This window comes from Microcaecilia unicolor, chromosome 6, assembly GCF_901765095.1.
Source record: "Microcaecilia unicolor chromosome 6, aMicUni1.1, whole genome shotgun sequence".
Classification (NCBI taxonomy): domain Eukaryota; kingdom Metazoa; phylum Chordata; class Amphibia; order Gymnophiona; family Siphonopidae; genus Microcaecilia; species Microcaecilia unicolor.
Window position 1 is genome coordinate 28,978,170 of NC_044036.1, and position 27,883 is coordinate 29,006,052.

Sequence of the window (27,883 nt, forward strand, 5' to 3'; positions counted from 1 at the left end):
TACCAAGAGTTATGGAAGGCAACAAATAAAAGCCCGACTACCCTAAAGTGGCAAATAATAAAACAAGGGCTGTGTGGAATTTTACAAGATACCCAAAAAGAAAAGGAAGTGGCGTTCTAGTCTGAAATAGCCAAGGTTAGGCTCATTTTTTTTTTTTTTTTTTGGTGGTAATTAAAAAGAAAGTGTGGTTTTTTTTTTAAGCAACAAGACTGAAGTTCTGTAACACCTTTCCTACAGCAAATATTTAAAACTTTTTTGTTGTTGTTTTGTTTTTACACACTAAACAAAACCCCCGGGTTTTCCAACTGCCACCTCCTTCCTTCCACACCTGACACCTGAAAGACGATACAAATGTAACTTCTTCTATAGGGTAGGGCTTACCAGTACCACCACCTGCACTTCAAAACGAAAAAAAAAACCCAAATCGCTCGCGCAAACTGGGGCTAATCAACTCCTTCTTCATCATGGAAAGAGCGCCAAGCATAGAGGCGGCCAAAAACGGGGAAAAAATGCTGCGCACCCCGAAGTGCTCGCGCTGCAGGAACCACGGCTTCGTGGTGCCCGTCAAGGGCCACGCGGGCAAGTGCAGGTGGAAGCAGTGCCGCTGCGACAAGTGCAACCTGATTAGCGAACGCCAGAAGATCATGGCCGCCCAGAAGGCGCTGAAAAAGCAGCTGCAGGAGGAGCAGGAGCAGCGGCCGCCGTCTCGGTGCCAGGCCGGTGGCGTGGGGGTCAGCCCGCCGGGGGAAAGCGAGGAGCCCTGCTGCGCGCCTCCTCCTCCAGTCACCGTGGCCAGGCCGGTGCCGCTCAACGCGGCGGCGGTGGTGGTGTCTGAGAGCGCGCGGGCCTCCTCCTCCCTGCTCTGCGGCTCCGCCCCAGGCCTCGCGCCCTCCATGCCTTGCGCGCAGCAGGAGGGCAGCGCCGGGGTGGTGCGGGAGTGTTGCGCGGCGCGGTGCGGCCAAGGCGGTTTGATAAGCTATAGGAAGGTCTTGCAGGCGGCCTCCCATCCTTTCCCCGAGTTAGGTGAGTTCTCGCTGCTGCGAAATTGCTCTCTCCCTCCTTTAAGTGACTTTTTTTATCTATCTACTTATCATTTCTGTAGCGCCACAAGGCGTACGCAGCGCTGTACACCATACACAAGACAGTCCAAATATATGTTAGGGAAGGTTTACAGCTGTTGCTCTTGTGGTCGTTATAAGGCTTTTATCGTTGTAAGCGGTTATTTTTGTTACTACAGAAAGAAAAGGCGTTTTTTTTTTTTTGATGATGGGTCCAGGTAAAACTTGGGTCCACGGGATCCATCGACGACCTTCAGTAGATTTTAATATACTAAGGTCATCGGCCATTTCCCGAACGCCTCATCATGACTTATTTTCGTTTTGGGTGGGGGGACGGGACACAAGTGAAATGTGTTTGACGGAACCAAGAAACGAAGTGTTATATTGTACAGCGCTGCGTAACCCTAGTAGCGCTTTAGAAATGTCAAATAGTAGTAGTAGTAAGTGTTCTCCTCAGCGCTGTTGTTCTGCCCCCCCCCCCCCCTCTTTTCTGCTATCTTAACTGTGCTTTGTTTCTTTAATTTTGCTGTAAAAACTTTGTTACTTCAGTTTGCCTCACTTGATCCTTCAAAGCGAAATAATGTAGTTCCGCTTATTTTCTTAACTGAGAGAAGAGAATCATGAGGTGCATTCATTCATTCCTGTGAGCTTTGGGATTAGGATGGAGGCTGGAAGTTAAACATTTGCATTTTTTTTTTTTTTTGGTGTATGAATAACGTTTTGAAAGTACAGACCGGTAATAAACCAACTTGACTGCTGAAGATGAATTCTCCCACCTTTTTTAATTAAATCCTCCAAAATCACGATTCACTAAAAGCTTGGTTTCCTATGAAAAAAAAAAATGCATGTTGCTGCAGGAGTCAAAAAGTGAAATTACTTATCTGTAGTAGGGTTTCTTTGAGGAGATAAGTAAGCCACACGAGTGCGTTAGTCTGAATAAATAATAAATTGTACTTGTGGCATTGCCATTCTTTCACCAGAAAAAAAATGAAGTTTTAATAAATTTTGTTAGAACAAGCATTTTGTAATATAACAGTCCAAACCCCATCCTTTTTATATGAAAAATTAAAAAGTTACAGAAGTTCAAACTTGTAACGTTTTTTCAGACTGCTTATGTGGACCCATGGCATGAAAAATCAACTATTCTCAACGTTTTGGATCTGAGACTTTAGTCGCCGTTTCCCAGGGAGGGTCACATTTAGTAGGCCAAAATTAAATGTGTAGTGTTGTCAGTTTATTTTTCTGTGTACAGCAGTGCTGAATACTTGTATTAATTTAAGCCTTGGTGATTAAATTAAAATTTTGAATATTATTCTCTAATTGGGTAATTCTATGAGCTAGAACCTAGAGATATATGCTTCTTTTGCACATGAAAGGCGCCAATAATTGACAGGCACATTTGTGCACTAGGTGCTATTCTATAAGGTGACACCTAACTACAAGTGAGAGAGAGTACATGTAAGCAGAGTATGGGCATGTGATATTCAGACAGTGGGAGGGAGCCTAGCGATATCCCGTGGTCAGCCTGGATATTCAATGCCGGGCAGTTTCCCGTGACTGGAATTGAATATCCAGTTTATTTTTAAGCTGGTTTAGAGTTAACCAGCTAAGTTAATATTCGAAGATAACTGGTTAACTTTAAACAGACTAAAGATATTCCAGCAATTTAAGCAGTTTGATGTGCCTGCTTACAATAGCCAGATACCAATCGAATATTTGGTGATATAGCCAGTTATCTCCTAGTGCTAACCAGGAATATTCAGCAGGGAATAACCAGCTATTCCCTCCTGTTGAATATTGCCAGATAAGCTGGTTCAGTGCCATTTAATGGCCAGGTGCAATTCCTGGCCGGTTACATTGTTTTGAATATCAGGGGGATAGTTTATAGAATACTATAAATTATGCACCAGTTTACACTAGTGACATGGTGTAAGAGGGTGCACCTAAACATGGACAGTACAATGTTGACAACACTAGTATTCTATAACAGAATCTTGGTGCCAGCAATAGAATTGGTGCTAAGCACACAGCATGGGGCGTCTAGACTGAGGCGCTAGTTAATAGAATTGCCCAGTATGTGTGTGTTTTGGAAGTGGTTTTCATATCCAGCCAGCTAGAGTGTGTGCCACAAAAAGCACAATACTCCAGCCTGAGGCTCTACAGAAAGAGTATGTGCCCTGGTATGATGCCATGGTTGCTGGTTTTAAACTAAGAGATCAAGATTAACAGTTGTTGGGGAGGGGAAAAGAGGTACCAGCAGACGCCACTGCTCTTGCTTCCCTGATGCTGTTGCTGCTGCCCTCTCATCTCTTCTTGACTCATGCTTTTAAATATTGGCTGGGCAGTATAGATCTGGATTTTAGACCTTTTGTTCCAGTGCTTTTGACACTTAAGCGTGATAGATGTGGGGACTTCCTGAACGAGTTGCTGTTTATAGTTGGTTTGAAATTTAAAGCTGATTCAAGACATTAAATTGCATATTTTTAAATAGCATAATAGAATTTTCAGAAAATGTGCCTGTTTTTAGTTCATACAGATTTATGGCATTGGCCTAAATGTTGCTAAGTTAATGATTATTGTCTTCTGTTTTACTTTCTTTCATCTCATTTAGTAATAGATGATGGCTATAAAGACCAGCATGGTCCATCTAGTCTGCCTAGTAGTACCTGTCATTCTGTACAGAATGTGTAGGTTACCTCCTCTGCCTTTGTTTAGGGTTAAACCTACTGCTCTAATTTACTAAGCCGTGCTAAGGTTTTGCAACTAATGCATGTTAGCAGTCAGATTTTAGACATCTGTAGTGCAAAACCCCTGTGGTAAATGTAGGGGGTGTTGTAAGCATTGTCAGCAACTCAAATGATTTTTTTTTTTTTATTTAAAAATGCAATAGCATTTCCTGGTATCTTCCTAGGCTTCATTGTCTTTCTTTACAAGCGCAGCTTGTGTTTGTTATCTTTAAGGTTGCTTGCACTGTTTTTCATATTTTACATACAAACACAGGATTTATTAATCCAATTTCTGTCTCAATCATCTTTAATTTTATCTGGGGTACACAGGTTTTTATTAAGGTACTACAATATAAGCGCCAACTCGACTGTTTTCTTTTCATGCTATCTCCGTATGGAATGATACCTCAGTGTATCGGAAATAAGTTAATTATTTACTATTTTGAAGGAAACTGAAAACTTTCTTATTTGACAAGTTCTGAGACTTTTTTTTAATCTAATGGATAATTTTATTTTGATGTAACTTTTATAATGTATTTCTGTTAATGTATTACAGTTGATGTAAATTCCCCTTATGTAGTATGCAGGACTCTTATGCTGTAACCCACCTAGAACCTCCAGCTGGGATTTACATAGTAAACATAGTAAATGACGGCAGAAAAAGACCTGCACGGTCCATCCAGTCTGCCCAACAAGATAAACTCATATGATGAATATGTTTCGTATCAGTTTAGATTATGTTACAAATTTAGGGCTCCTTTTACCGAGCCATGGTAGTGATTCCTGGTGCAGCAAATGCGACGGAGCCCATTCAGTTCCTATGAGCTTCATCGCATTTGCCACGCAGCAGGAATGCTTTGTAAAAAAGAGCCCTTAAGTATTGGTTTTTAAGGTTTACAGATGTATTATCAAGTCTAAAGAACAAGCGTTTGTTAAGGAATATTTTAGCAAGACTTCATGCTCATTGATTGTAAAATTTAAATTACCTCATTTTGAAGAGTTTTGGTTTATTGCTTGTCTATTTTATTAGGTCATTCTGTTCTACCTCAAGAATGCATAATTAATCCAGACTACCTGGAGAGAGAGCCTCCAAAGGTGTACCCTGCATACTCCAGTATGTATCATTATCAGCCATTCCCGGTTAGTTTTGCCGTTAGTCAGCAGACCTACAGGGGACCAGCTACGTCTTCAGGCATTGTCTTCCACCGAAGTGGAAGACCCCTCCACAGCAACCAGGGAGCAGTGAGTCATACTTATTATTTTCTTTTAGAAATGAACATATTAATTGTTGTTCTGTCCCCTGCAGCCTCACAATATTCTTTATAGTGCTACTCTAAAATGTGTTTAATGTTGTTCTCGCTTCTTATTGAATGCTGCAGTTACTTCATGTCGTGGTATGTGAGCAGTGCATGGTGTGTAATATAGTCCCATACATACTGCAGCCACCCCTACTTAGTGTGTAAGTTTTACTCATAGTGTCTTCTCTTCAGAAAAGACCTCATCTTTCCCCTCAGCTGCTCTTGAGCTCTTTGTCTACCTGCTGCTACTTCTGGATCACTTTCACTGCCCTTGTTTTGATGGGTCAGCCAGGGTATGACCTTCCGTGTGACCTGGTCACAGGCTGTGTTTGTCCCTTCACCTTGCCTCCAGCCTTATAGGTGTTCTGGCTTTCTTCTGACTCTTCAAATTAATCGCAGCCAGGAGCATGTGCTCCTCTGCTCCCTTGAATTGAACTCAGTCTTTTTATCTACTATTGAACTACCCAGCATCTTACCCCTGAAACTACTTCCATCTGCCTGCCAACTCTTCCTGTCTTCTCTTCAAAATTCTACCTCTACCTACCTGCTTCAGCCTTCAGAACTACAAAGTCTCTTCCTCAGGGAGGTGGCCCTTCTGAATTCCTTAATACAAACTGTGAGTAAATTAGCTACATTTATTTAATAATGTTCAAAAAGAACAGAGGCATGTGCTCAAATATCCAGTCGGTATAAACCTCTTATCTACACACACAAGAAGTAAGGACCGGGGTGGGGGTACATGAGAAGGACTGGATAAAGGCTGGGGGGAAGGGGGTACATGAGAGACTGTTGGGGACCCTGGCTTTGGGGGGTATGTTGAACAAAGAGTCAATTGCCTTTTTGCTTCACCTATGGGAGGTGGTGCTGTCACACAGCTTACAGCATGATTTGGGAAAGGAAACTGCTGGCTTCTGCCTCTGATTTACAGAGTCATCTTAAGAAACGGATTTACTTGCTTTTCTGTTTTCCTATTCTGTGTCTGTGGGCAGCCTTAGTGAACCAGTTTTTAAAAGAACTACTGCTGATCTGGGAGGCTGACTTCTAGATTTAATAAAAATTTTGTTGAGGCGTGCCTTAAACTGGCCACATACCCAGGTCAATAGATACTGGTACACACCAAAAAGCTGTTGGTAAAAACTACCAGTATCAAACTGTTCTTTAAATTGTGTAAGTCTCATCAGTCGGCCTCAAAACTCAAAGGAGAAGGCAAGATTATTTAAAAGGGGCTTGCATTTTTCAAAGACACAGTACGCAGTTGTGGAATGCATTGCCAACAGCCCTGAAAGCGACTGACGAAATAACTAACTTCCGCAAATCTTTGAAGACACATCTTTTCAACAAAGCCTACAAAGAGAACCCTTAGCCTTACAAATTACCTCACAAAAATACCTCACCAATCCACCCAGATATTAAAGTCCACCTCTACCCTACCTAATACCTTCCTTCTCTCTTCCCTTACTTAATCTTTGAACATTACTAATTGTATCTGATATCATGGAATGATTGTCATAACCAAACTCTGTAAGCCACATTGAGCCTGCAAATACGTGGGAAAATGTGGGATACAAATGCAATAAATAAATAAATTTAAGGATTATATTATTTCTCTGGTCATAATAGTCTCAGTCTTAGAATGTGTTCTGCAGATTTAAAAGAAACCTGTTCACCCAAGCCATGTTCTCTGTCACATAGATATTCTCAGCCCCTTTTGTATAATTCTTTCCAATTTCCTTTGGGCTGGAAAGAATGTTTTTATTTATTTATTTTTGGGATTTATTAACAGCCTTTTATGAAGAGAGTCACTGAAGATAGTGTACATCAGGTACAGTTTCCCGTCGTTCTTCTGAAACAGAAGGAGCAGTATGGGCACAACAATTTCACAGCACAGACTTGAACGCTTCTCAGCTTCAGATGTCTGAGCTCCTGGGATGGGGAAAGTGACCTTCTGTTTCAGAAGGATGACAGGAAATAGCAGCAGGCCTGTTTGTTCAAAGGCATCTGACTCTTTCAGCCAGAGTGCAGGCTGCTGCTTTTATTGGCTTTGTCTTCTGCACCAGACATTGCTTTTAGTGTCTCAGTGTCCTAAGTTGTTCATAGTGACCCCTGAGGCAGGCAGCTGCATCCGTCGAAACACAGCCTGTGTCAGGTCCTCTTGTTTTGGTGCTTTAAAAGGTGACGCGAAGGGTGACTAAAATGATAGCGGGGATGGGACGATTTCCCTATGAAGAAAGACTAAGGAGGCTAGGGCTTTTCAGCTTGGAGAAGAGACGGCTGAGGGGAGACATGATAGAGGTATATAAAATATTGAGTGGAGTGGAACAGGTGGGTGTGAAGCGTCTGTTCACGCTTTCCAAAAATACTAGGACTAGGGGGCTTGCGATGAAACTACAGTGTAGTAAATTTTAAAGCAAATCGGAGAAAATATTTCTTCACCCAACGCGTAATTAAACTCTGGAACTTGTTGCCAGAGAACGTGGTGAAGGCGGTTAGCTTGGCAGAGTTTAAAAAGGGGTTAGACGGTTTCCTAAAGGACAAGTCCATAAACCGCTACTAAGTGGACTTGGGAAAAATCCACAATTCCGGGAATAACATGTATAGAATGTTTGTACGTTTTGGGAAGCTTGCCAGGTGCCCTTGGCCTGGATTGGCCGCTGTCGTGGACAGGATGCTGGGCTCGATGGACCCTTGGTCTTTTCCCAGTGTTGGATTTCCATAGAGGGTGTCTTCTGCTTCTTCTTTGGATATTTTTACAATACAGAAAGACATCTTACTACGTAGCCAGGGGCCAAGTGCAGATATATAGATGGGAACAAGGTAGGTAGTATAAAGTCAATTGGGATAAATAGATGGGTGGCCAAACTCAAGGCAAGTTCTATGTACAGTTACATAAGTACATAAGTATTGCCATACTGGGAAAGACCAAACGTCCATCAAGCCCAGCATCCTGTTTCCAACAGTGGCCAATCCAGGTAACAAATATCTGGCAAGATCCCCCCAAATTACAAAACATTCTATACGGTTTATCCCAGAAATTGTGGATTTTCCCCAAGTCCATTTAATAATGGTCTATGGACTTCTTTAGGAAGCTGGCTAAGCTAACTACCTTTACCACATTCTCTGGCAACGAATTCCAGAGTTTAATTACACGTTGAGTGAAGAAAAATTTTCTCAGATTTGTTTTAAATTTACTACCGTTTTTCTCATTTTATCATAGTTAAGATATGAGGAACTGGTCTAAGTTTTATAGAGAGAGGAGCAAGCCAGCCCAGGAGCGGAGTGAATATATGGTCCGACACCACATGTATTAAGGCTTGGGAGAAAAGCTGCTCTCAAGTTAGATGTAGCCCCTCTGGGAGTAAGTTCCAGAGTGTGTGGGAGTGGGGCGCAACTCCTGAAAAGGCTTGCTGGCGAGTATCACATTTTGCATTTTCTTTTGTTAAGGGTAAGGCGTGATTTAGTTTAGTATTCAGGGTAAAATTTTGCTCATAGCCACATGTTAAATGCAATAAGTGAGGAAAAGCTCATGGATTGCTTTCCAACCCCTCTGCATATAAATGCATGTTTGTGTGTGTTGATATACTTGCGTGTGCACTTTCTCTGTATCTGATAGCAGAGGAGATGAGGTGGAAGGCAGTTTTTTTGAAAATTGCAATTCCTTAATCACAACAGCTGTTGAAATTGCTTCTCCCATAGAAATGTATTTATTTGTGGCATTTCTTTCAGAGGGGGTTCATTTTTTTCCTGTCTCCCAGCAGATGCAGAAACCTCACTTAATAATACAGCACAGAAACTTCCTTCAGATCACCTCCTCCTTCTCTCCTGTGACTAAAGCTGCCTTCCAGTCCCCTGCCCCCCACAGCATTCCCATGGGCTGGATCCTACCTATAGTCAGGGTTGCCATATAAAAAAAAAAATTCCCACACAAAACCGCTCAAAACCCGCCCAAAAACCGCACATACCCCGCCCCTTCCGCCATCAGCCCCGCCCCCACAGTCATCGCCCCGCCCAATACGTCAACAAACCCCGCCTCTGTTGCCATTAGCCCCACCCCCCACCGGCCGAAAAACCGCCCAAAACCCGCACCGAAAAAAGAAAACCAGCCCAAAAAACCGCAACCCGCCGCGGGGCAAAAGTTTCCCGCGGAGGGTTGCGGAAAACTGCCCAATTGGGCGGGAAAACCGCCCATCTGGCAACCCTGCCTATAGTATGCTGCTAGAGATACAATGATGGCAGGCAGGGCTGGCTCACTGAGGGAGGGGGGGGAAGAAGAGTAAGACCTGCAGATAGAGGTTTTAAACTCCAGAACAATGTCCAGACATAATACTTATAATAACTCTGCCTTTTGGTCCATTTAATGTAAAATTCTTCTGACTTCTGAAAAAGTCAGATAGTTAATTTTAGCCTCCTGAGCACATCTCACAGTCCCTCCCCCCCCACACCAAACATGTAGACATTAAGTATGTTCAAGTTTGGCAATGACTTAGTCTGGCCCTGCTCATGGCAACAGATGTTACTCTGCAATACACATAGTGTGTGTTGTTGAAGTAGTTTTTCATTTCCTTTGTTGTTTCTTCTTTGAAATAAAGGAATTTTGTAAATATTAACATTCTGTGTGTATGCATATGTAGGTTGTTCGTGTGCTGTATCTCTTGGGGGCAGTTTCTCCAAATGGGTTAGTTTTGTGCATACCAGGGCATGTGGAATATGATCTCTCAAATTTATTGGTAACACTTGCTTTAAAACTTGCATCAGCCCAAGGAGAGCTTTCCTGTGGAGTTCATAAGATATAACACCTATAGGCAGCTTATCCAGGTGTGTTTGGCCTTGATCAAAAAGATCTTCCAAACAATGAGAAATATTTCTGTCTTGGGGGGGGGGGGGGGGTTGTACTGTGTATTATGTGTATGTAGGGGAGGTAGCTGCAGTTGGGAGAGCGCTTGTAGAGTGGTAGGTTTGAGGGGGGAAGGGGTAGTTTTGGATCATGCAGAGGTAGCTGTGGGGGTCTAGGTTTTCAAGGCATCCCCCCCTCCCCCCCCCCCCCCTCCCCCGGCCACACAGGTCTCCATCTTTGTCTCAGCAGAAATATAACAGTGCTAAGGTGTCTCTATAACCAGCTCTTCCAAATGACACACCGATTACAACTTATAACAAATTACTACTCTACCTATGAAAAGTTATTCCGTTATTATACTTTCTCTGTGTAGTTCTGTTATGCTGTACAAGCCAGCATGTTTGAAAATATAAGTGAGATTAAATTTAAATTGCTACCAACTATAACATTTTTCTTGTGAAAAATTACAAGAAGACTGGGTATCCAAATGGCAGATGAAATTTAATGTAAACAAATGCAAATTTATGCACATTGGGAAGAATAATCCCAGTCATAGTTACTTGATGCTAAGATCCACCTTAGGAGTCAGCACCCTAAGGTTATTTTTGAGAATATAAATAACTGTTAAGTGAGCATTTTTAAAAGTTACTATTATTTTCAATAAAATGAATTAGACAGCCTCACTGTACTCCTTTACTTTCCACTGTGGAATCGAATTAACCAGTCATGTAACACCTTAGGCCACTAAATACAGTGTAGAGCAAGTCCTCAGTCTGTGCCAGAGCTGGTGGTGGGAGGCGGGGCTGGTGGTTGGGGGGCAGGGATAGTGCTGGGCAGACTTATACGGTCTGTGCCCTGAAAAAGACAGGTACAAATCAAAGTAAGGTATACACAAAAAATGGCACATGTGAGTTTATCTTGTTGGGCAGACTGGGTGGACCGTGCAGGTCTTTTTCTGCCGTCATCTACTATGTATGTTACTATGTTAAAGAATGACAACATGGATGCAGCAGTGCATAGACTTGCTTGCTTTGCTTTGAAGGGGAAACGGAGACTGACCTATTGGCTTCAACTTTTTGACTTCATCCCATCTCCTGTTTTCATCCTTGGCAGCAAAAGCGAGTCTGGAAGGCCCTCTGCTCTGTGTCCCCAGTGGCCGCGAGAAAAAAAAAAGGCAAGCGCGGGGCTGTAGCAGCCTTCAGGCATTCACTGTCTGCTCTGCTGGTCCTCTGCCCCTGTGATGTCAACTTCCAGTTCTGGGGGCAGAGGAACATGCTTGAAGGCTGCTGCAGCCCTGCGCTTGCTTTTTTTGTTGTTGTTTTGCTTCCGCTGCTGCCTGCAGTAGCAGTTTGGGTGGTGGTGGGAAGGAGGTCGGGATTTGCTGCAGCGCAGAGTTTGAAAACCTCTATCTTTAGAGGCTTGCAGTACACTGTTTATTATTATTAGAAGTAGATACATTTTTCAATGTATTATTTTCATGTATAAATTACTGTATTCGGGTCTTTAAAAGTTGACTTCTTTTTATTTGATGATAAACAGCTTTGTCTTACTAGTTGTTTTCTACATGACATTGGGTGTCTTGGCTTATTTTATTTATTTTGTGCTTATACAGTTGCAAGATGCGAGCGGAGATTTTCGACAGAGTTACTGCCCTCCGCTGCCTCAGTTCATCCCTTCTAGCTTTCTGCGAGGGATTCCCTGTATCCCACCTCCTATTCCTTTGAATGTTGGCGTTCTCGCTGAAACAACAAAAGAAGTCCCTGGTAAGTAGAGGTGAGTGCCATGGAAAAACAGAACGGCCCCTTTTGATCCAGAGATTTTGGACAGTTGAGAACCAGTCACAGTGCTAGACTGTGCTAAGGTGATGCCTTGAAATTTTGGTGTTACTGCTCACAAGTTTCAAACTTTTGTTAACTGGAACCTTCTTTGTGTCTGTCTAGCCTGGCCCTCATTTTTTCAAGCCCTATTTTCACGTGCACAAACCAGCACTTAAATTTTTTTATATTGTATAAACAGACAAGTCCCCTTTTTTACAAAGCTCAGATAGGCATATCAAACCCAAGTGCGTGCGAATGGCAAAAGGGTATCTACGTCTGAGTGTATCCTGGGTTAGACAGAGGCCTGGCAAGTTAATAAGAGTTTATTCCCCATTTCAGAAGGGTACTAAAGATCTACGTCCTAAAAGATTGATGTCTGGAGTTCACCAAGCACATTTTAGGATTTGGGGAAAACAGCACTCCTCTGGAGAGATGGGGGGGGGGGGGGGGGGAAGGATGGTTGCCACCTTAATCCCCAGTGGGTTTTATTCACCCAAATGCTAAAGTGGCAAAAGAAACCCGGTCACTGACAGCATTGGGATAATAACCAGTTATGTTTCCAAGGTCACAAAGATAAACAGTTATGTGCCAACACCTGTTGGGTTTTTTTTTTTTAGCAGATGTTTATGCTGCTCGCACCTGTCACATGAGTGTGTGTTTCTCCTGTATTTTAGAATAGGCTGTGTCATCAAATTCTGTTCTAAAGTACTGGTGATACTTGATTGGGCCTGCACATCTCAATTCCTACTTCTGTGACTTGTCTAACATGGAGCTGCACATGTATGTGTGTATATATTTATGTGTGTGTGTATATATATATATATATATATACCGTGTTTCCCCGAAAATAAGACACTGTCTTATATTAATTTTTGCCCCCCAAAATGCGCTAGGTCTTATTTTCAGGGGCTGTCTTATTTTTCAGGGAAACATCGGGGTTGGCCAGCCCGCCCTCCGTCGCTCCCGGAACTAACCTTAAATGCCTCCTTTCACCTTCGCAGCAAGCAGCAGCAGGGCAGGCAACTCCTTCCTTCCATGTCCCGCCCTCGCCTGATGTAACGTCCGCGAGGGCGGGGCACAAAAGGAAGGAGAGGTCTGCCCTGCTGCTGCTTGCTGCGAAGGTGAAAGGAGGCGTTTAAAGTTAGTTCCGGGAGTGACGGAGGGCGGGTGAAGGGGGGCCCGGCGACCTTGGGTGGGGGTGGGGGTGGGGGCGGCCCGGGGGCGGCCTTGTCCGGCTCTCGGCGGCCCTGCTTTCAAACAAAAATTTGCTAGGTCTTACTTTCGGGGGAGGCCTTATATCTAGCAATTCAGGAAAACCTCTACTAGGTCTTATTTTCGGGGGATGTCTTACTTTCGGGGAAACAGGGTATATATATATATAATTTTTTTGTGGAATGTCAACTTTCAAGTTTCAAATTAGTTCTCTAATAAAACTAATTTGAAAGTTGAATGGTATAATCTAGGCAGTTTACATGAAAAAATAAATTCAAGTATAAAGTATTCCAACAAAGTACTACTACTATTTAGCATTTTTATAGCGCTACAAGGCGTACGCAGCGCTGCACAAACATAGAAGAAATACACATGTATAAAATTAAAACATTAGGAAAAAGGAAATTAGAATTGATAGTGGGGAAAGATGAGAGGCAAAGGAACAAAAAGTAAAAATAAAATGGATAAATCTGATCTTCCTTAGCGTCCCTCCGGACCGGACCAGGATTGGACTGATGGGTTGTGCTCGCCTACCAGCAGGTGGAGACTGAGAAAAACTCTGACTCTAGAGAGCCAATAGGAGCCCTGGCCATGTGACCTTAGCCTCAGTATTTTCTCAGTCTCCCAGCAGGTAGGAAGCGAGCCCATTAGTCTCTCTCTTTTTCTTTTAGAGGTTTAAACTAAGAACAACATTGCTACCTCTTCTTCTGTGCCTAGGAATTCTCTGTTAGACGCTGGTCAGGTAGGGACTTCTTTTCCTTTCTTTTACAGCCTCTGGGGGTGTCAAACTCGGATGTCTCCGGGTCCCTCCCCCCTTCCTCCCCATCTCCCATACATAGCTGGGAAGGACTACCCTTTGTTTAGAAAGGTGTATGTCTTTGGGAGAGGCAGCCACTATAGAAAATTAAATCTGATAAGCTACATCCCCCGGCTTCTAACGAGCAGACAGCTATGTGCTGTTCTATTACTCTTCAGCGGAGTTTTCCCCATTACTTTAACGAGCAGACAGCTCTGGTTGCTGTTTTAGGTGTCTATATTATCTAGCTGGTTAAAAAAAAAAAAAAAAAGAGGCAGCAGTAATTTGGAGGAGTTTAGGTGTAAAAAAAAAAAAATTAAAGACAACTTGTCCCCACTGACTGAATGAGCAGACAGCTCAGTTTGATTGCATGGGAATGCTGTGAGTCAGCTGTGTAAAAAAAAAAAAAAAAAAAAAGAGTAAGTGGCAGCATTTTGTTTTCAGCCCTCTTTGAGTTGAGCTGTATTTTATTTAGCACTGCCGTTTGTGTTCTTCCCTTAGCGGTTTGTTCGGCGGAGCAGGGCTTAAAAAAAAAAAAAAAAAAAAAGAGATTTTGGCGCGAATCGGGTACGCGCGTGCACGCGCACGCGCGTTACCGTCATGTCCGAGAAGCTGAGACGTTGCGCTGTATGCCAGCGTCGGGGATCTCTTCCGGCTCCTGTAAATATTGTGCGCCGCTGGGGGGTGCGTCGGGACTTTCTTTTTCGCCGTCTTCGGGCCGTTTGGGGCTGATCTTTCTCAGGAGTCGCCTATGTTCTTTAGGGGGGTCATTTCTTTGCTTTTTATGTTTTTAATGTTGAGTAGCTGGTTGCTGTAGCCTAATAGTCAGCACTACAGTCTCTGAAGCTGCTACTACTACTGTTTATTATTTCTAAAGCGCTATTAGAAAAACGCAGCGCTGTACACTTGAATATGAAGAGACAGTCCCTGCTCCTCAGATCTTACAATCTCATTAGGACAGACAGAACAAACAAGAGATAAGGAGATTTTAAAGTGAGCAGGTTTAAAATAAGGGTCCTGAACAGACTGAATAAGGGTTAGGAGTTTAAAGCAGCATCAAAAGGTGGGCTACAGAACTGGGTGCAGGTCCCAGTTTTAGTAATTTATTTCTCTTTCTGGGACTCCTGTATGTCTGTGTCCCACTATATATACATTACTTGGCCAGCCTATTTGATGTTTGTTTCTTTATAATCTCGGGTGGCGTTTGTCTGTGGGCTAGGAGCCAACTTTTCAAAATTATTGGGGGTGCTAAGTCCAATGAAAATGACCCCTCCCTGGACATATACATGAGTTTTTCTCAATATCGGGGGTGCTCAAGCACCCACAGAGTCGGCTCCAATGTGACTGTGGGAAGGTAGTTCACAGTTGTGTTTTTTCTGTTATAGCATTTTTTGAAAGGTTTATTTATTTATTTAATTGCATTTGTATCCCACTGCCGCGTGGCAGTGCGTTCCAGAGTTGCGTGCTCTTGTAGGAGAAGGTTGATGCATGTAGTACTTTATACTTTATGCCTTTGCACTTAGGTTGCTTTCCATACCAGGATATTTCCTATATGTTAGCTGTACGTTTGTTCTTCCACAGGCATGGGGGCAGTAAGGATGTTATCATAGGTACATGCCACTCTCACCTGTTTAACTTTGTGTCATGAAATCATAGTTGCAGGCTACTCTTACACGACAGTCATCTTCTTATTTCCTCTGTCCAGGAGTTCTTGCAGTTTTATTTTTAGATGGTTATGCTTTTCATTTCGCCTCCTTTCTCTATCGCTCTCACGGCAAGGCATGTGAAGTAGGGGTCTCCCTACATGGATCTTAGACCATTTTCTCTCTTGATTCTTCCGAATGCAATTTTAATTTCTAGTTCCTAAGAATGGATCTCCCTTCCTCCTATTTGGAATCTCACTGCCGTCATGCGCACTCTCAGTGTCTCAAATCTTTATCACAAGAACCTAGTTCCTAAGAAGGAATTTTCCTTCCTCCTATTTCAATTCTAAATGCTGTCAAGAGCGCTCTCAAAGTCTCAAGTCTTTTTCATGAAAGCCTTCGATCCATAGTGTGCAGCACATTTTTTGATACAAACTTTTCTGCATATTTCTCTTCGGAGAGTTTCTGAGAAGGATAGAGCCCGGTGTGAAGGACGCTAAGCAGGGTCCGCCCGGGCTGGGTCCTGGAAGGGTGACCAGCTCACAATGCGCAATAATGTCCCTTCACAACACTGTTTTCCAGGCTCTAAAAGTTCATCATAGTTATGCTACCCCTCAGAAAAGGGGAGATTCTTCTTTACTCATGGCGAGTCAGCTAGCTATTTAAAAAAAAAAAAAAAAAAAATGGCGAGTCAGCTAGCTATTTAAAAAAAAAAAAAAAAAAAACCTCTTGTCGACAAGTCAGCAAGTCGCAGACCGAGAAGTGCAATTTTTATGGTTCTCAGGATGCCTAGTACTGGTGGTCAAGAGTAGTCTAAATATTTCGCAGTCTCCACAATATTTTGGGGTTACATGCGACATAGTTGCAAGGTTTTTTCCCTGGGCAATTGCCTTTTGCAGTCTCATGAGCTGCACTCCCGTGCTCTTTATCTTTTTGAGTGTTCTGAAGCATTTGCAGCTTCCCTTTTGTTTTTTTCCCCGAGACTGCTGCTCTTCTTTTCGGCATTAGTTGAGTAGGACATTCCTCCTGGCATTTGGTTTTACTTCCAGGACTACCATGTGGTCTCTTTACTTTGCAACTTAATTTTTTCCTTCTTGGCTCTTGGCATTCGGTTTGCTTTCAGGATTACCATGTGGTCTCTTTACATTGCAACTAGGGGACTGTCAGTCGCTCTCGGAGCAAGGAGGTATCCCTGAGGGCTAGCGTTTTATTCTGAGCACTCTGTCTTTGGTCAGCATTGTTGCCATGTTATGTTAGTCCGGAATGCTCTTTCTGTACTCTCATAGGACTGTTATCATCTTAGGTTACTTCAAAGACTCAATCCTGCTCTCTGGCAGGACTGTTTCTAGCTTATGTTCTTTCAGAAAGGTCTTCGGTCTCCTGGTAGGTCTGTTGCCTTCTTAGGCTACATATTGAGGCCCCTGGTAGGTCTCTGGTCTTCTTGTGTATTGAAGGTACATCCTTTCCTCGGACAGTTCTACTATCTGGTCATTCTGTTTCTTTACAGGGCTTGCATGTGCCCCCCTTTACACGATTGACATGTATGTCATTTTATTTTTGCATGTTTTTCACTTTTCTCTGTAAGCTGCCTAAGGGGTAATCTAGCGAACAGTGCAGTGAGATGTCATCGGGGAGGCCCAGCTTCGGTTCTCACTCTGACTCTAATCGTCCTGCCTCCTAGGTGGGTTCACATCCGCACTGACGTTTTATTCAAGGGGAGTCATTTGTATGGATCTACCATCTGACCAGCCCTGTAGCATGCCATCCCCTTCTGGCATGGTGGCCTTCTCTTCAGGTCGGGCATTTCGCTTAGATATTTGGATCTCAGGGGCGTAACCCTTATGTTTTTTGTTTTTCCTTGCAGATATACCAGGCTGCCTTTTAGGTTGTCATCTTGACTTTTTATGGAGCCGAGGAGGTTTTCTGTTTTCTCTAGAGGACCTTCTCTCTTCCCCAGTCCGGCCTCTTTGTTTCTCTCTTGCTCAGGCTGGTGCAGGCTCTCAGTCTGGGACAGGCATTCAGCCTTGCTAAGCAGGATGGCATCTTTTGTAGTTGCAGTATTCTCTTCTCAGCTTTTAGCCTCTGTGCCTTAGTGACATTGTCAGAGGGACAGGGTGTTATTCTTCTTCGCACGATGATTCAAAATCATCTTGTTTCCTTTAAGGTTTCTTTCTCCTTTCAGACACTGTTGTTAGTAGCCATGACTTCAGCTAGCAGGGTCAGGACTGCAAGTTTCTCTCTTACAGGTTTTCTTTTTTTTTTTTCCAATCAGCTAGTACGTCTAGGTAAGAGGTACTTCTTCACCTGGGTATTTCTTTTTCACTCTACCTTAGTTTCCCATTTTTCATCTTTTCCAATCACTTTTTTCTTACTGGTCTGGACTCTTCTACTGGCGTTCAAGATCACAGGAAATTATATGCTTTATATATGCTTTACATATTAAAACAGATCTTATATATTTAGAGAACTGTTACAAGCTATTTGGTCCTTCCTTTTGGTACTTCTAGTCAAGGTAAGGTTGCCGTTGTTTCGGCCTCGCTATATCTCGACGTATTAAGGAATTCATACCTTCTATTTGTCTACTCACTGGGGGACCATTTCCTGAGAGTGTTATAACATATGCTCCATCTTGAGAAGCGGGGTTCGTTCCTTCGCACAGCGATTTTTGGTGCACTAGGTGCACATTTTGTACGGTGCCATTTTGAGCTTATCTTCATTCTCTTTTGATTGATATACACTCTACATGTTCATTGTCGCCAGGAGGTGATCTATGCAACTCGGAGATGCTTAGGGGTTTGAAAGGGTCCCTCCCTTAAGGTTACTGCTTTGGTACTTCCCATCAGTCCAATCCTGGTCCGGTCCGGAGGGACGCTAAGGAAGGAGAAATTAGATCTTACCTGCTAATTTGCTTTCCTTTAGTCCCTCCGGACCGGACCAGGCCCCTCCCATATTTTGTCACTTTTTCAACGGGGTATTAAAAAAAAAACAAAAAAAAAAAAACGCTTGTACATATATAGGACTTTAAGTGGACCATGCCACGTCTCTGGTCGGAGTTGCTGGTGGGTTCAGTTGCTGGAATATATGTGTATGTATGTATTTATATATCTATCTATATATGTATGTATATATTTATATATCTATATATGTATAGAACTTTGAGGTCCTTAGCACTTTTGTGCTGAGAGTTGCTGGTGAGTTCTAATTCAAGTGAGCCATACCACTTCTCTGGTAGGAGTTGCTGGTGAGCTTTCCTACAAAAGGGACATACCACTTCTCTGGTGAGAGTTGCTGGGGTACCCAATTGCTGGTATATATATATGTGAACCTATAAGTAAGCCATGCTAGTATATATATGTGAAACTTTAAGTAAGCCATACCACTTCTCTGGTGAGAGTTGCTGGTGAGCTATAAGACAAGTGAGCCATACCACTTCTCTGGTGAGAGTTGCTGGTGAGCTATAATACAAGGGAGCCATACCACTTCTCTGATGAGAGTTGCTGGTGAGCTGTAGTACAAATCGGGCCATACCACTTCTCTGGTAAGAGTTGTTGGTGAGCTCTGATACTTGGCATTGCCGAGTGCTTTGTGGCTGCTAGGATTCCATACGGCACAGATGGTCTTTCTTTCTTTCTTTCCTGCTTTGTTATTCAAATACTGAGGCTAAGGTCACATGGCCAGGGCTCCTATTGGCTCTCTAGAGTCAGAGTTTTTCTCAGTCTCCACCTGCTGGTAGGCGAGCACAACCCATCAGTCCAATCCTGGTCCGGTCCGGAGGGACTAAAGGAAAGCAAATTAGCAGGTAAGATCTAATTTCTCCTTACGTGTGTGAACTATGCAGAAACAACTAGGCACAATTTAAGAATCAAAGGCCTTGACAAAGAAAAAAAAAAGCCTTGAGGCCAATCTTAAATTTTTGAGTAGAGGCTCTAAGATGCAATGGAATATTGTCCCAGAGAATGGGAGCAGCAACATTAAATATTGAATGGTACATGGTTTCTAGATAAGTAACCCTAAAAGAAGGAATAGCCAGAAAGCTTTGCTTGGATGACCTTGGGGTATAGTAGGATGAGTAAGGAATCGGATGACAAAAACAACAAAAAAAAGCAGTTCACCAGAATGTAACACTTTATGAACTAACATCAATAGTTTAAAGGGCTACTAATAGAGCCAATAGTAGCCAATGCTCAGTTTTTAGTAAGGGAGTAACGTAGTCAAACTTTGGCACCAGTTTAACAGCAATATTTTGAATTAATTGTAAACATCTGACATCAATCTCATGAAGGCCTTGAAATAAAACATTGCAGCCCTCCGAGCTGCCAAATGTCAGTACCTTGATAATAGAATTTCACACTTGCTAAATCGTCCCCGTACTTTTTTTTTTCTAGGTTCTTCATTCCTTTGCCCCTCCTCTACCATCTCTCCTGACAATGATCCCCTTGTTCTTCTTTTTGGACTGTCTGGCCAATGCTTGGCAGGCTAAGACCACCTCCCTCAGACTTGCTGTCAATGGCTCCAGCTCCTCTCTCTCTCTCCCACTTTCCCCCTCCCCTTCATATTCTTCTAATAACCCACTCCTTTCCATAACCCCTCCCATTATACCCTCATCTCTCCTCCCTTCCTGGTCTTCCTTCAACCTTCCCACCCCCTTGACCATGACAATCACCATTGCCTTCCTCTTCTTCCTTGAACCCTCTCCTTGCCTTTCTTGTTAAGTATCTAGACCCACAAATTATTCCTGCTCTCTTCTTGCTTCTCAAGTCCAGTCTTGATGAGGGGGTCGTTCCTCCAGTCTGGAAGCATGCCCTAGTGCGTCCCCCGCAACCCAGTCTCAATTCCACCCTTCCCTCCAGTTTCTACTCCATCTCCAATCTTCCTTTCTTTTCTAAGATCCTTGAAAAATTAGTCCCAGTTCTCACAGCATATTGAACACAGTTAAGCTCTGGAACTCTTTACCAGAGGATGTGGTAACAGCAGTTAGCATATCTGGGTTTAAAAAAGGTTTGGACAAATTTCCTGGAGGAAAAGTCTATAGTCTGCTATTGAGACAGACATGGTGAAGCAACTGCTTGCCCCTGGATTGGTGGCATGGAATGTTGCTGCTAATTGGGTTTCTGCCAGGTACTTGTGACCTGGCTTGGCCACTGTTTGGAAAACAGGATACTGGGCTAGATGGACCCATTGGTCTGATCCAGTATGGCTACTCTTACATTCTTATATATCTCATGCAACAAGGGGGGGGGGGTAGTTCGCCGAGAACAGGTCGGAATAAAGGGGCATCAAAACAACCCCAAGGTATTTTGGTAACCCAGCAAAATGGAAATGCAAGTTGAAGTGATGCCAACACCTGCGAAGGAACTCGATCGCCAAAACTTCCATCTTGTGAATGTCAAGTTTAAACCCTGAAACTGAAGAATATTCCTTCAGGGGTTGTAAAAGGTTAGGAAAGGAAGTCAACAGCTTAGTCAAAGAGAGCAAGACATCGTTGGTAAACAGCGCCAATTTTATATTCCCAATCACCTATACAAAGTCCTGAGATATTCGAGTCTGCACAGAGCATCTCAGCTAAAGGTTCCATGACCAAGGCAAAGAGTATAGGGGACAAGTGGCAGCCCTAATGGGTATCCCTAGTCAAGGGCAATGTAGAGGAATTACTACCATTGATATGAACACAAGCCCTAGGGGAAGCATAAAGGGCTTGAATCCAACTCTGAAAGTGAGAACCAAACCTAAATTTCTCCAAAACCTTGTCATTAAAGGGCCAGTGGACTCTATCAAATGTTTTCTCGGCGTCAAGACCAAGAAGGCAAACTGAAAGATGATCCCAATGAGCAGAATAGAGCAGGTTCACCGTGTGACAGATATTATCCATTGCCTGCCTACAAGGGACAAACCCCCACCTGATCCAGGTGAACCAGATCCGAAAGAACACTGGGAAGCCAATTGGCCAAAACTTTAGCCAAAAGTTTTAAGTCGAATTGAGAACAGAAATGGGATAAAAAGCACACTTCTTATCCTTACCCAGTTTTGGAATAACAGCTATCCAAGCCTCCATCACAGAGGGAGGAAAAGCCTCCTCTGCGTGAACCTCAATGAGAAGATCTGCCAACAAGGGAGCCAGCTCACCGGTAAAAGATTTATAAAAGTCATTAGGTAAACCATCAAGCCCTGGAAATTTACCTGCCAGGAGCTGTTTAATGACCTTGTGGACCTCATCCACAGTGATTGGACTCTCAAGACTCGCACGCTGAACCGGAGTCAAGGTAGGGAGTGAGCGAGCCGATTGGTAAACATCAGTAGCCTCAGAGGAAATGGAGGAATCCGCTGTATGTAAAGACTGATAAAAAGGTTGAAAACGCTGACAAATCAATGAAGATTTAGTCAAAAAGTTACCTTTACCATCCCCCACTTTAAGGATAGTGCGATCTACCCATTGCTGTCTCAATTTAACCACCAAGGAGCGACTCCGATTTTTTACAGTGGACAATAAGTTTGTTGATTTGTCGACATAAATATTGAAGCTGGTCCGAATAAATATTATCCGTGCAAACGGGTAGTCTGTATATCATGTAGAATCGGAACGGATCCAGAAGACTTGTGACTCTCTTCCAAATGATTAAGATGAGAGAGACACTTGGCAACCTCCACACGTTGGGTACGAGCCTTATAACTAGCTTTCTGCAAAAAATAACTCCGGGTTACAGCCTTTAGGGCGTTCCATACCACCCCCAAAGATGGAACAGAATGCAGGTTAACCTCCAAATAATCTCGAAGTATATTCCTATAACCAGACAAAATCTCTTCATCCCGCAAGAAGGTAGTGTTCAAGGCCTATCTCCTATCCTTATCTTCCTCACAAAGGGAAGGAATTGTAACCCAAACAGGCGCGTGATCCAAGATAGTGATAGGACAACCCCCCTCCCACTAAATAGTATCCACTAGGATATAATCAATGCAAGAGTAAGACTTGTGAGGGTGTGAATAAAAAGCTGTTGGGTGATGCATGTGCCACAAATTACAAAGACCAAGATCCTGAGCAAGATCAACAAAAGCCTTGGAAATGTTAGTCATTAGCGCACGGGAGTCCTGGATTGATCAATGGCAGGATGAAGAGTAGCATTGGAGTCGTCGTTGTCTTCCCCCCCCCCCCCCCCCCCCCACTAAGATGACCCGAAATTCAGGAAGGAAAGCCCAAACAAAGAATGTCAAGAAATCCCTCTTGTGAATCGTTGGGAGCATAGATGCAAGCATAACTGCCAAATTATCAAGCAGCAAGTTCAAAAGCAAGAATCAGCCTGTGGAATCTCTTTATCTTCACAACTTGTACCTGAAGTGAGTTGTGAAGCAGAATAGCAACCCCACATTTCTTAGAGCCATCACCTGCAGAAGCACAGTACACATGGGGATATTGTGGGTGAGACAGAAATCTCTTGTGGTCCCTTTTAAAGTGTGTCTCTTGCAGAAATACCACATTAAGATCCAAAATGCAGAACCTCTTTAAACAACTTGAGGCGAGTTCAGAACCTTGTAAGTCAAAACTTTTAAATTAGTGCACATGTAAATAATATTACAAAAGAGCAATTAGTGAAGACCAGTAATGGGGACCCACTAGCATAAAAGCAAAGAACAATCTCCCTATCAAAAGTCCACCTATCTCTTGCCCCACCCCCATCCCCCTTCCACCACCAAACAGACATCTACAAGGACCTCTGAATGGGACACAGAGGACCTAGCGCACAGCACCAAGCACACCATCCAGACCTCACCCCACACTCACTACCCACCCACCCACCCACCAGAAAAGCACACCTGACATCCCATCATCCAAGCAAACAAATAATGAAAACACCAACAGAAAAGACCCCAAGTGAGCCCACACCAGTGTCCAGCATACCACTAAAGCCCCAGTTTCCCAGCACAAGCACATCATCAATATAAGGTCCAAACCAACACGGTACAGTCGTCAAGCAAGGCACAAGCAGAGACAAAAGTTAGGCAGGTTTGAAGTGCTTATCCTTGTTAGATACAGGCCGCCAATGCTGAAGCCTTGCTCTAGTAACGGGAGCCACCACATCTGGAGGAACAGGAGAAGTCGTGAGGCCGGCTTCCTGCAAAATCTTCCAGGCCTCCACAAGGTGACGAGCCTTGTGCAACTTTCCATTAGCAACAAAACAAAAAGCAAAAGGGAAAGCCCAACGGTAAGTAATCTTTTTCTTAGATAAAACGTCCAACACCGGTTTCGTGACACATCTCTGTGAAAGCGTAAACTGAGATAGGTTCTGGTAGACTGTGACCTTTGCCTCATTGTATTCCACACTGGAAACAGCTTGCTGAGCCCTATTCAACAGGTGCTCTTTATCAGCGTACTTGGCAAAGCGAACCACAATGTTTCTGGGCAGATTTTGTCGGCTGATTTCCCCAGAACTCGGTGTGCTGTCTCCAGCATGACTTCACCCACTCCAGAGTCCTCACCAAGCAATTTCTTACACAGGATGTGAACAATAGTGGGAACGTCCTCTGAAGCGCTGGACTCTGGGACACCACGGAAATGCAGATTCTTCCGGTGCCCCCGATTCTCTAAATCATCCATTTTATATAGCAAGTCATCAATTTGTGCAGTGAGCTGAAGAAAATGGGAGTCGGTGTGTGTCAACTCCTCTGAATAATCTTCGACCCGTACCTCCAGGTCTTCTACACAATCCCTCAACTCAAGGAGGTCCACACTAATTGTGTCCATTCACTGTAAGGTTTCTTCCTTAGAAGGTTTAATTTCAGAGTGAATGTTAGCCAGGCGTTGCTGCAACTCCTTTGAAAAGCCCTGTTTAGCAGGTGGAGCACGCATATCAGCCAAGGATAAAGCTGAATCTGAAAGGGGCACTGGCAACACATGGCGGTGAGGGCCCTTAACGGACTGGCGAGCCGACTGACATTCTCCCACCTTCCGAGCAGTTGATGGAGCCTTTCTCATGGCCACTGAAGTGTCCACACTTAACACGCAAAAATAAAAAGGTAAACACACAGATGTAGGATGAAGCTAATAAAAGTCAGGGAAGTGCAGGAGCTAATGATCTATGCAGCCATTCAGGTCCATGACATCTCTTCCTCTTTTTTAAGTTTCTTTCTAGTAAGCATATTAAAATATACAAGCAAGATAAACTCGTTCAGAAAATAGAAAAGAAAAAAAAAAGAATTTTTTTCCTATGAGAAACCAGTAACAAGTACAATTAAAGAACAATCTTCTTTTAGTCCCTAATGATGGGAACTAGTAGAAAACAGAGAGCGAGATAGAAAAAGGAACTTATTACCAAACTAAACATGTTGGCGATATTTCTGCCTGAAATATGTCACTTCTTAACAGGTAATGCAGTAACCATTTGCAAAGGAAACTTATTATGAAAAAATTGCTTTAAGACTGTGATCTACTGGGTGGTAATATAAACAGCCCACCAGTATTTCTCTGTCTCCTCAGCAGATAGTAGGCGAGTGTGCAGCCCTGATCTTTTATGATCTAAATTATGGACTCCATATTGGGATGGTTAAATGGGATACATATTACCTTTCATGTAGCGCTATAGAAATGCTAAATAGTAGTAGTAGTAGTAGTAGTAGTAGTAGGGTGGAACACACTGAGGCCATTAAAATGATTCTACCCCAGTTGTGTATCTCTCACTCGGTGCCGATTAGATTGGAGGATAGAGTATTATAGTAGTTACAGTAATTAACTAAAAATGCTTATCTAGAATACACGAAACATGCGGCTTTTTTTATTTTGTAGCTCCAAAATTATGGAACGAGCTCCCTCCACACTTATGGACCCATCTTTTAAACAATTAAAATTTTTTATTGAAGACGCATTATTTTAATTTGGTATGGGAGCTTCGGAGGACTGGGTTGGCTGTTTGCCTACACGATGTCTTTTCCTTCCCCTGTATGACTCCTGATTCTGTTTCTTTGGAATGAATGTTACTGTCCTGTCTAAAACTGGAGTTTTTAGCATATGAACTGCCTAGACCTGTTCTCCAGATGAAGCAGTATAGTAAATACAGAATAAACAATAATATCTTAATTCATTTGGTCTTCTCGTACCCCTAGGGTGGCGAGGGCTATTATGTGCAGCCCAGAACCCACCAGTATTTCTACCAAATTGACATAGTAACTATCACCCTAGGGTGATAGTAGGAAACTACCATTGTTGCACTTACCATGGCTGCTGGGCCGGGGGAACTAGGGGTGAAACTGTGTGTGTGGGGGGCCCTTTCGTCAGCGTGTGGGCGGAAACTAGGTCTGGGAGGAGGTACTCGTGATATACTCCATTGAGTTTCAATAAGGAATATGAACTGGGGAGAATGCAAGATGATTTTTTGGCATTGGGAGAGCTATGACTTGTTATGTGTGGGTCAGTTTCAGGATCATCTTAATGGGGGGGGGGGGGTACGTACTTTTGGGGAGTTACAAAACAAATATAGACTTTACTTGAGGGATCTGTTTCCTTTCTTGCAGAAACATTTGCAAAGTTCTATTTGTCTCGGGTGGACAGCATTTGGATGTCCTTCTGTGGAACCTAAACTCTGGAAAGCGATGCATTATTTTATTCTTTGTCAGAACAGTTGAATTTCTGCTGGTTGTTTTCTTCTTCCCCTGGTTTATTTGGGGATTTGTTACTATGTTAGTTTGGTAGAAATACTGGTGGGTTCTGGGCTGCACAGGTGTTTATATTATGACATCATTCAGTAGTTCTCGGTCTCACATTTGCTGGTAGGAGGGCACATAACCACTCATTCCCACTCATCGGGAATGGTCTAGAACAGGCTTGTCCAACCCTTTTCAGCTGGGGACACATTTTATATTTTGTAACATTTGGAGGGCCAAAATACGCACTGTCATGTTTTGCATGTTTGTGAAATGGTGGCAAAATACTACAGTGTGCTGTCACCTCCCCAGCCTTTACCCAGTCTTGCTGTCTCTCACATGTAACCCCCCCCCCCCCCCCCCCCGGCTTTCACCCAGTCTCTCTCGCGCTCTCTCCCTCTCCTCTCTGTCTCTTATGCATACCCCCAGCCTTCACCCAGTCTCTTTCCCCTCACCTGACTTCAGCTGCAGAAGAAATAGCAAGATTCATATTTCTCCACCGTGACACAGATCTCTGCAAACTTGAGTCACGAGACTTGAAACCACAATACCAATCTGTACTTCTGGCACTGCATGGCTTAAGCTTAGAGAGAGCCGAGTCATGATAGGGAAGCAGGAATCCTGCTGTAAGCGCCACAAAAATTTGCCTAGCTTCCGAGGGCCAGAAAAAAAAGCACTTTGTGGGCCGGACAAGCCTGGTCTAGAGAGATTCAGGAATGAAAACTAGCAGGTAAGATCTAATTTCTCCTTCTGTAGCAGCTTCTTGGTTATACTGTAAACAAAATTAAGCCATAAAGGGACAACAGTAAAAATTCCAAAATAGTTGGATTTTATTTAAAGGAAAGCTACATAGATTTTAATTTGTTCAAAGAACATATATTAATTTTAAGTGCTCATCAGAAAGTGGGGTATTAGCATTTTAAAATTATCACTTCGTATTTGAGATGGCCAAGAAAATGATTAAGAAAGATTACAGGGAAATTGTTATTACTCATGTATTTCAACACTGAAACAAATTTTCATTCTCCGTTTTGTATATTTTAGCTTCTGCCACAGAGAGCCAGGATTTGGGAGTAATGTGTGAGCGTAGCCAGCCACCTTCACAGGAGCAAACCAACTGAGAGCAGTGTGGAGACTGTAAAATACACAGGGCCAGTTATAATTTGCAGTCTGCAGTAAGGCAGCTCTGTTTGCTGTGCAGTTTTCAAAGAGTACATCTTATACTCCAAATATTTTAATTTTCTGTAAAATCAGGAAAGGAAAGCAAAAAAAAAAAAAAGGTTGAAAAACGCATTGTGGGGGTTTGATTGGAAATCTTACGTTTAAGAATCTGACAAGTTGCAGGGAATTAACTTTTTTAGGTAGAATGTATACACCGTTCCAGACTTGTGCAGATGCCCTATTTGTTCTGAAAATTACATTTGACACTGTCTGAACAGATTATATTTAGCAGCAGAATAACTGCTGCTGTTTAATATAGTGCTTGCTTGTATTCGTCTTTGATGCTCGAGTCCTGCCCCCCAAATGAACATGTAGCTTGTAGGCCTGCAGGGCTCAGAGACCAGAGCTATAGGATCCCATTTTGTTTATGCTACTATAGGGTTTTTTGAAAGTCTGACCTACTGTATACTTTCTCCCTTTCTTTAGTATGGCCCATCACCCTGTTTGTTGGTGAACATGCATCATACATGGACCTGGCTCTTCCAGCATACTGAGGAGAAGCTAGATTTCCATGGCAGAGGCTTTTGAAATTTGGGAGATGGGTGGGATCCTGGGAATCTTAGGATTGAGTGGATTTTCACAATCCCTAGAGTGACTGAAACGTTTTAAAATTTCTGATTTACACAAGCATCTCAGGCAAGAAACAGCAGTTGAC

General features: G+C 43.1%; 1 protein-coding gene across 2 annotated transcripts; it reads left to right on the forward strand.

The window, feature by feature from the left end:
- The first annotated feature begins 410 nt into the window (after positions 1 to 410).
- On the forward strand, positions 411 to 27,883 carry DMRTB1 (DMRT like family B with proline rich C-terminal 1). Of its 2 annotated transcripts, none has more exons than XM_030208326.1 (4): positions 411 to 1,023; positions 4,815 to 5,026; positions 11,526 to 11,676; positions 27,052 to 27,883. In XM_030208326.1, exons 1-4 carry the CDS (start codon positions 465 to 467, stop codon positions 27,126 to 27,128), a joined length of 999 nt encoding a protein of 332 aa, XP_030064186.1. In that variant the 5' UTR covers positions 411 to 464; the 3' UTR covers positions 27,129 to 27,883. The 2 variants fall into 2 exon arrangements, with proteins under 2 accessions (XP_030064186.1, XP_030064187.1); XM_030208327.1 differs by having other exon boundaries at positions 11,526 to 11,686; positions 27,052 to 27,138.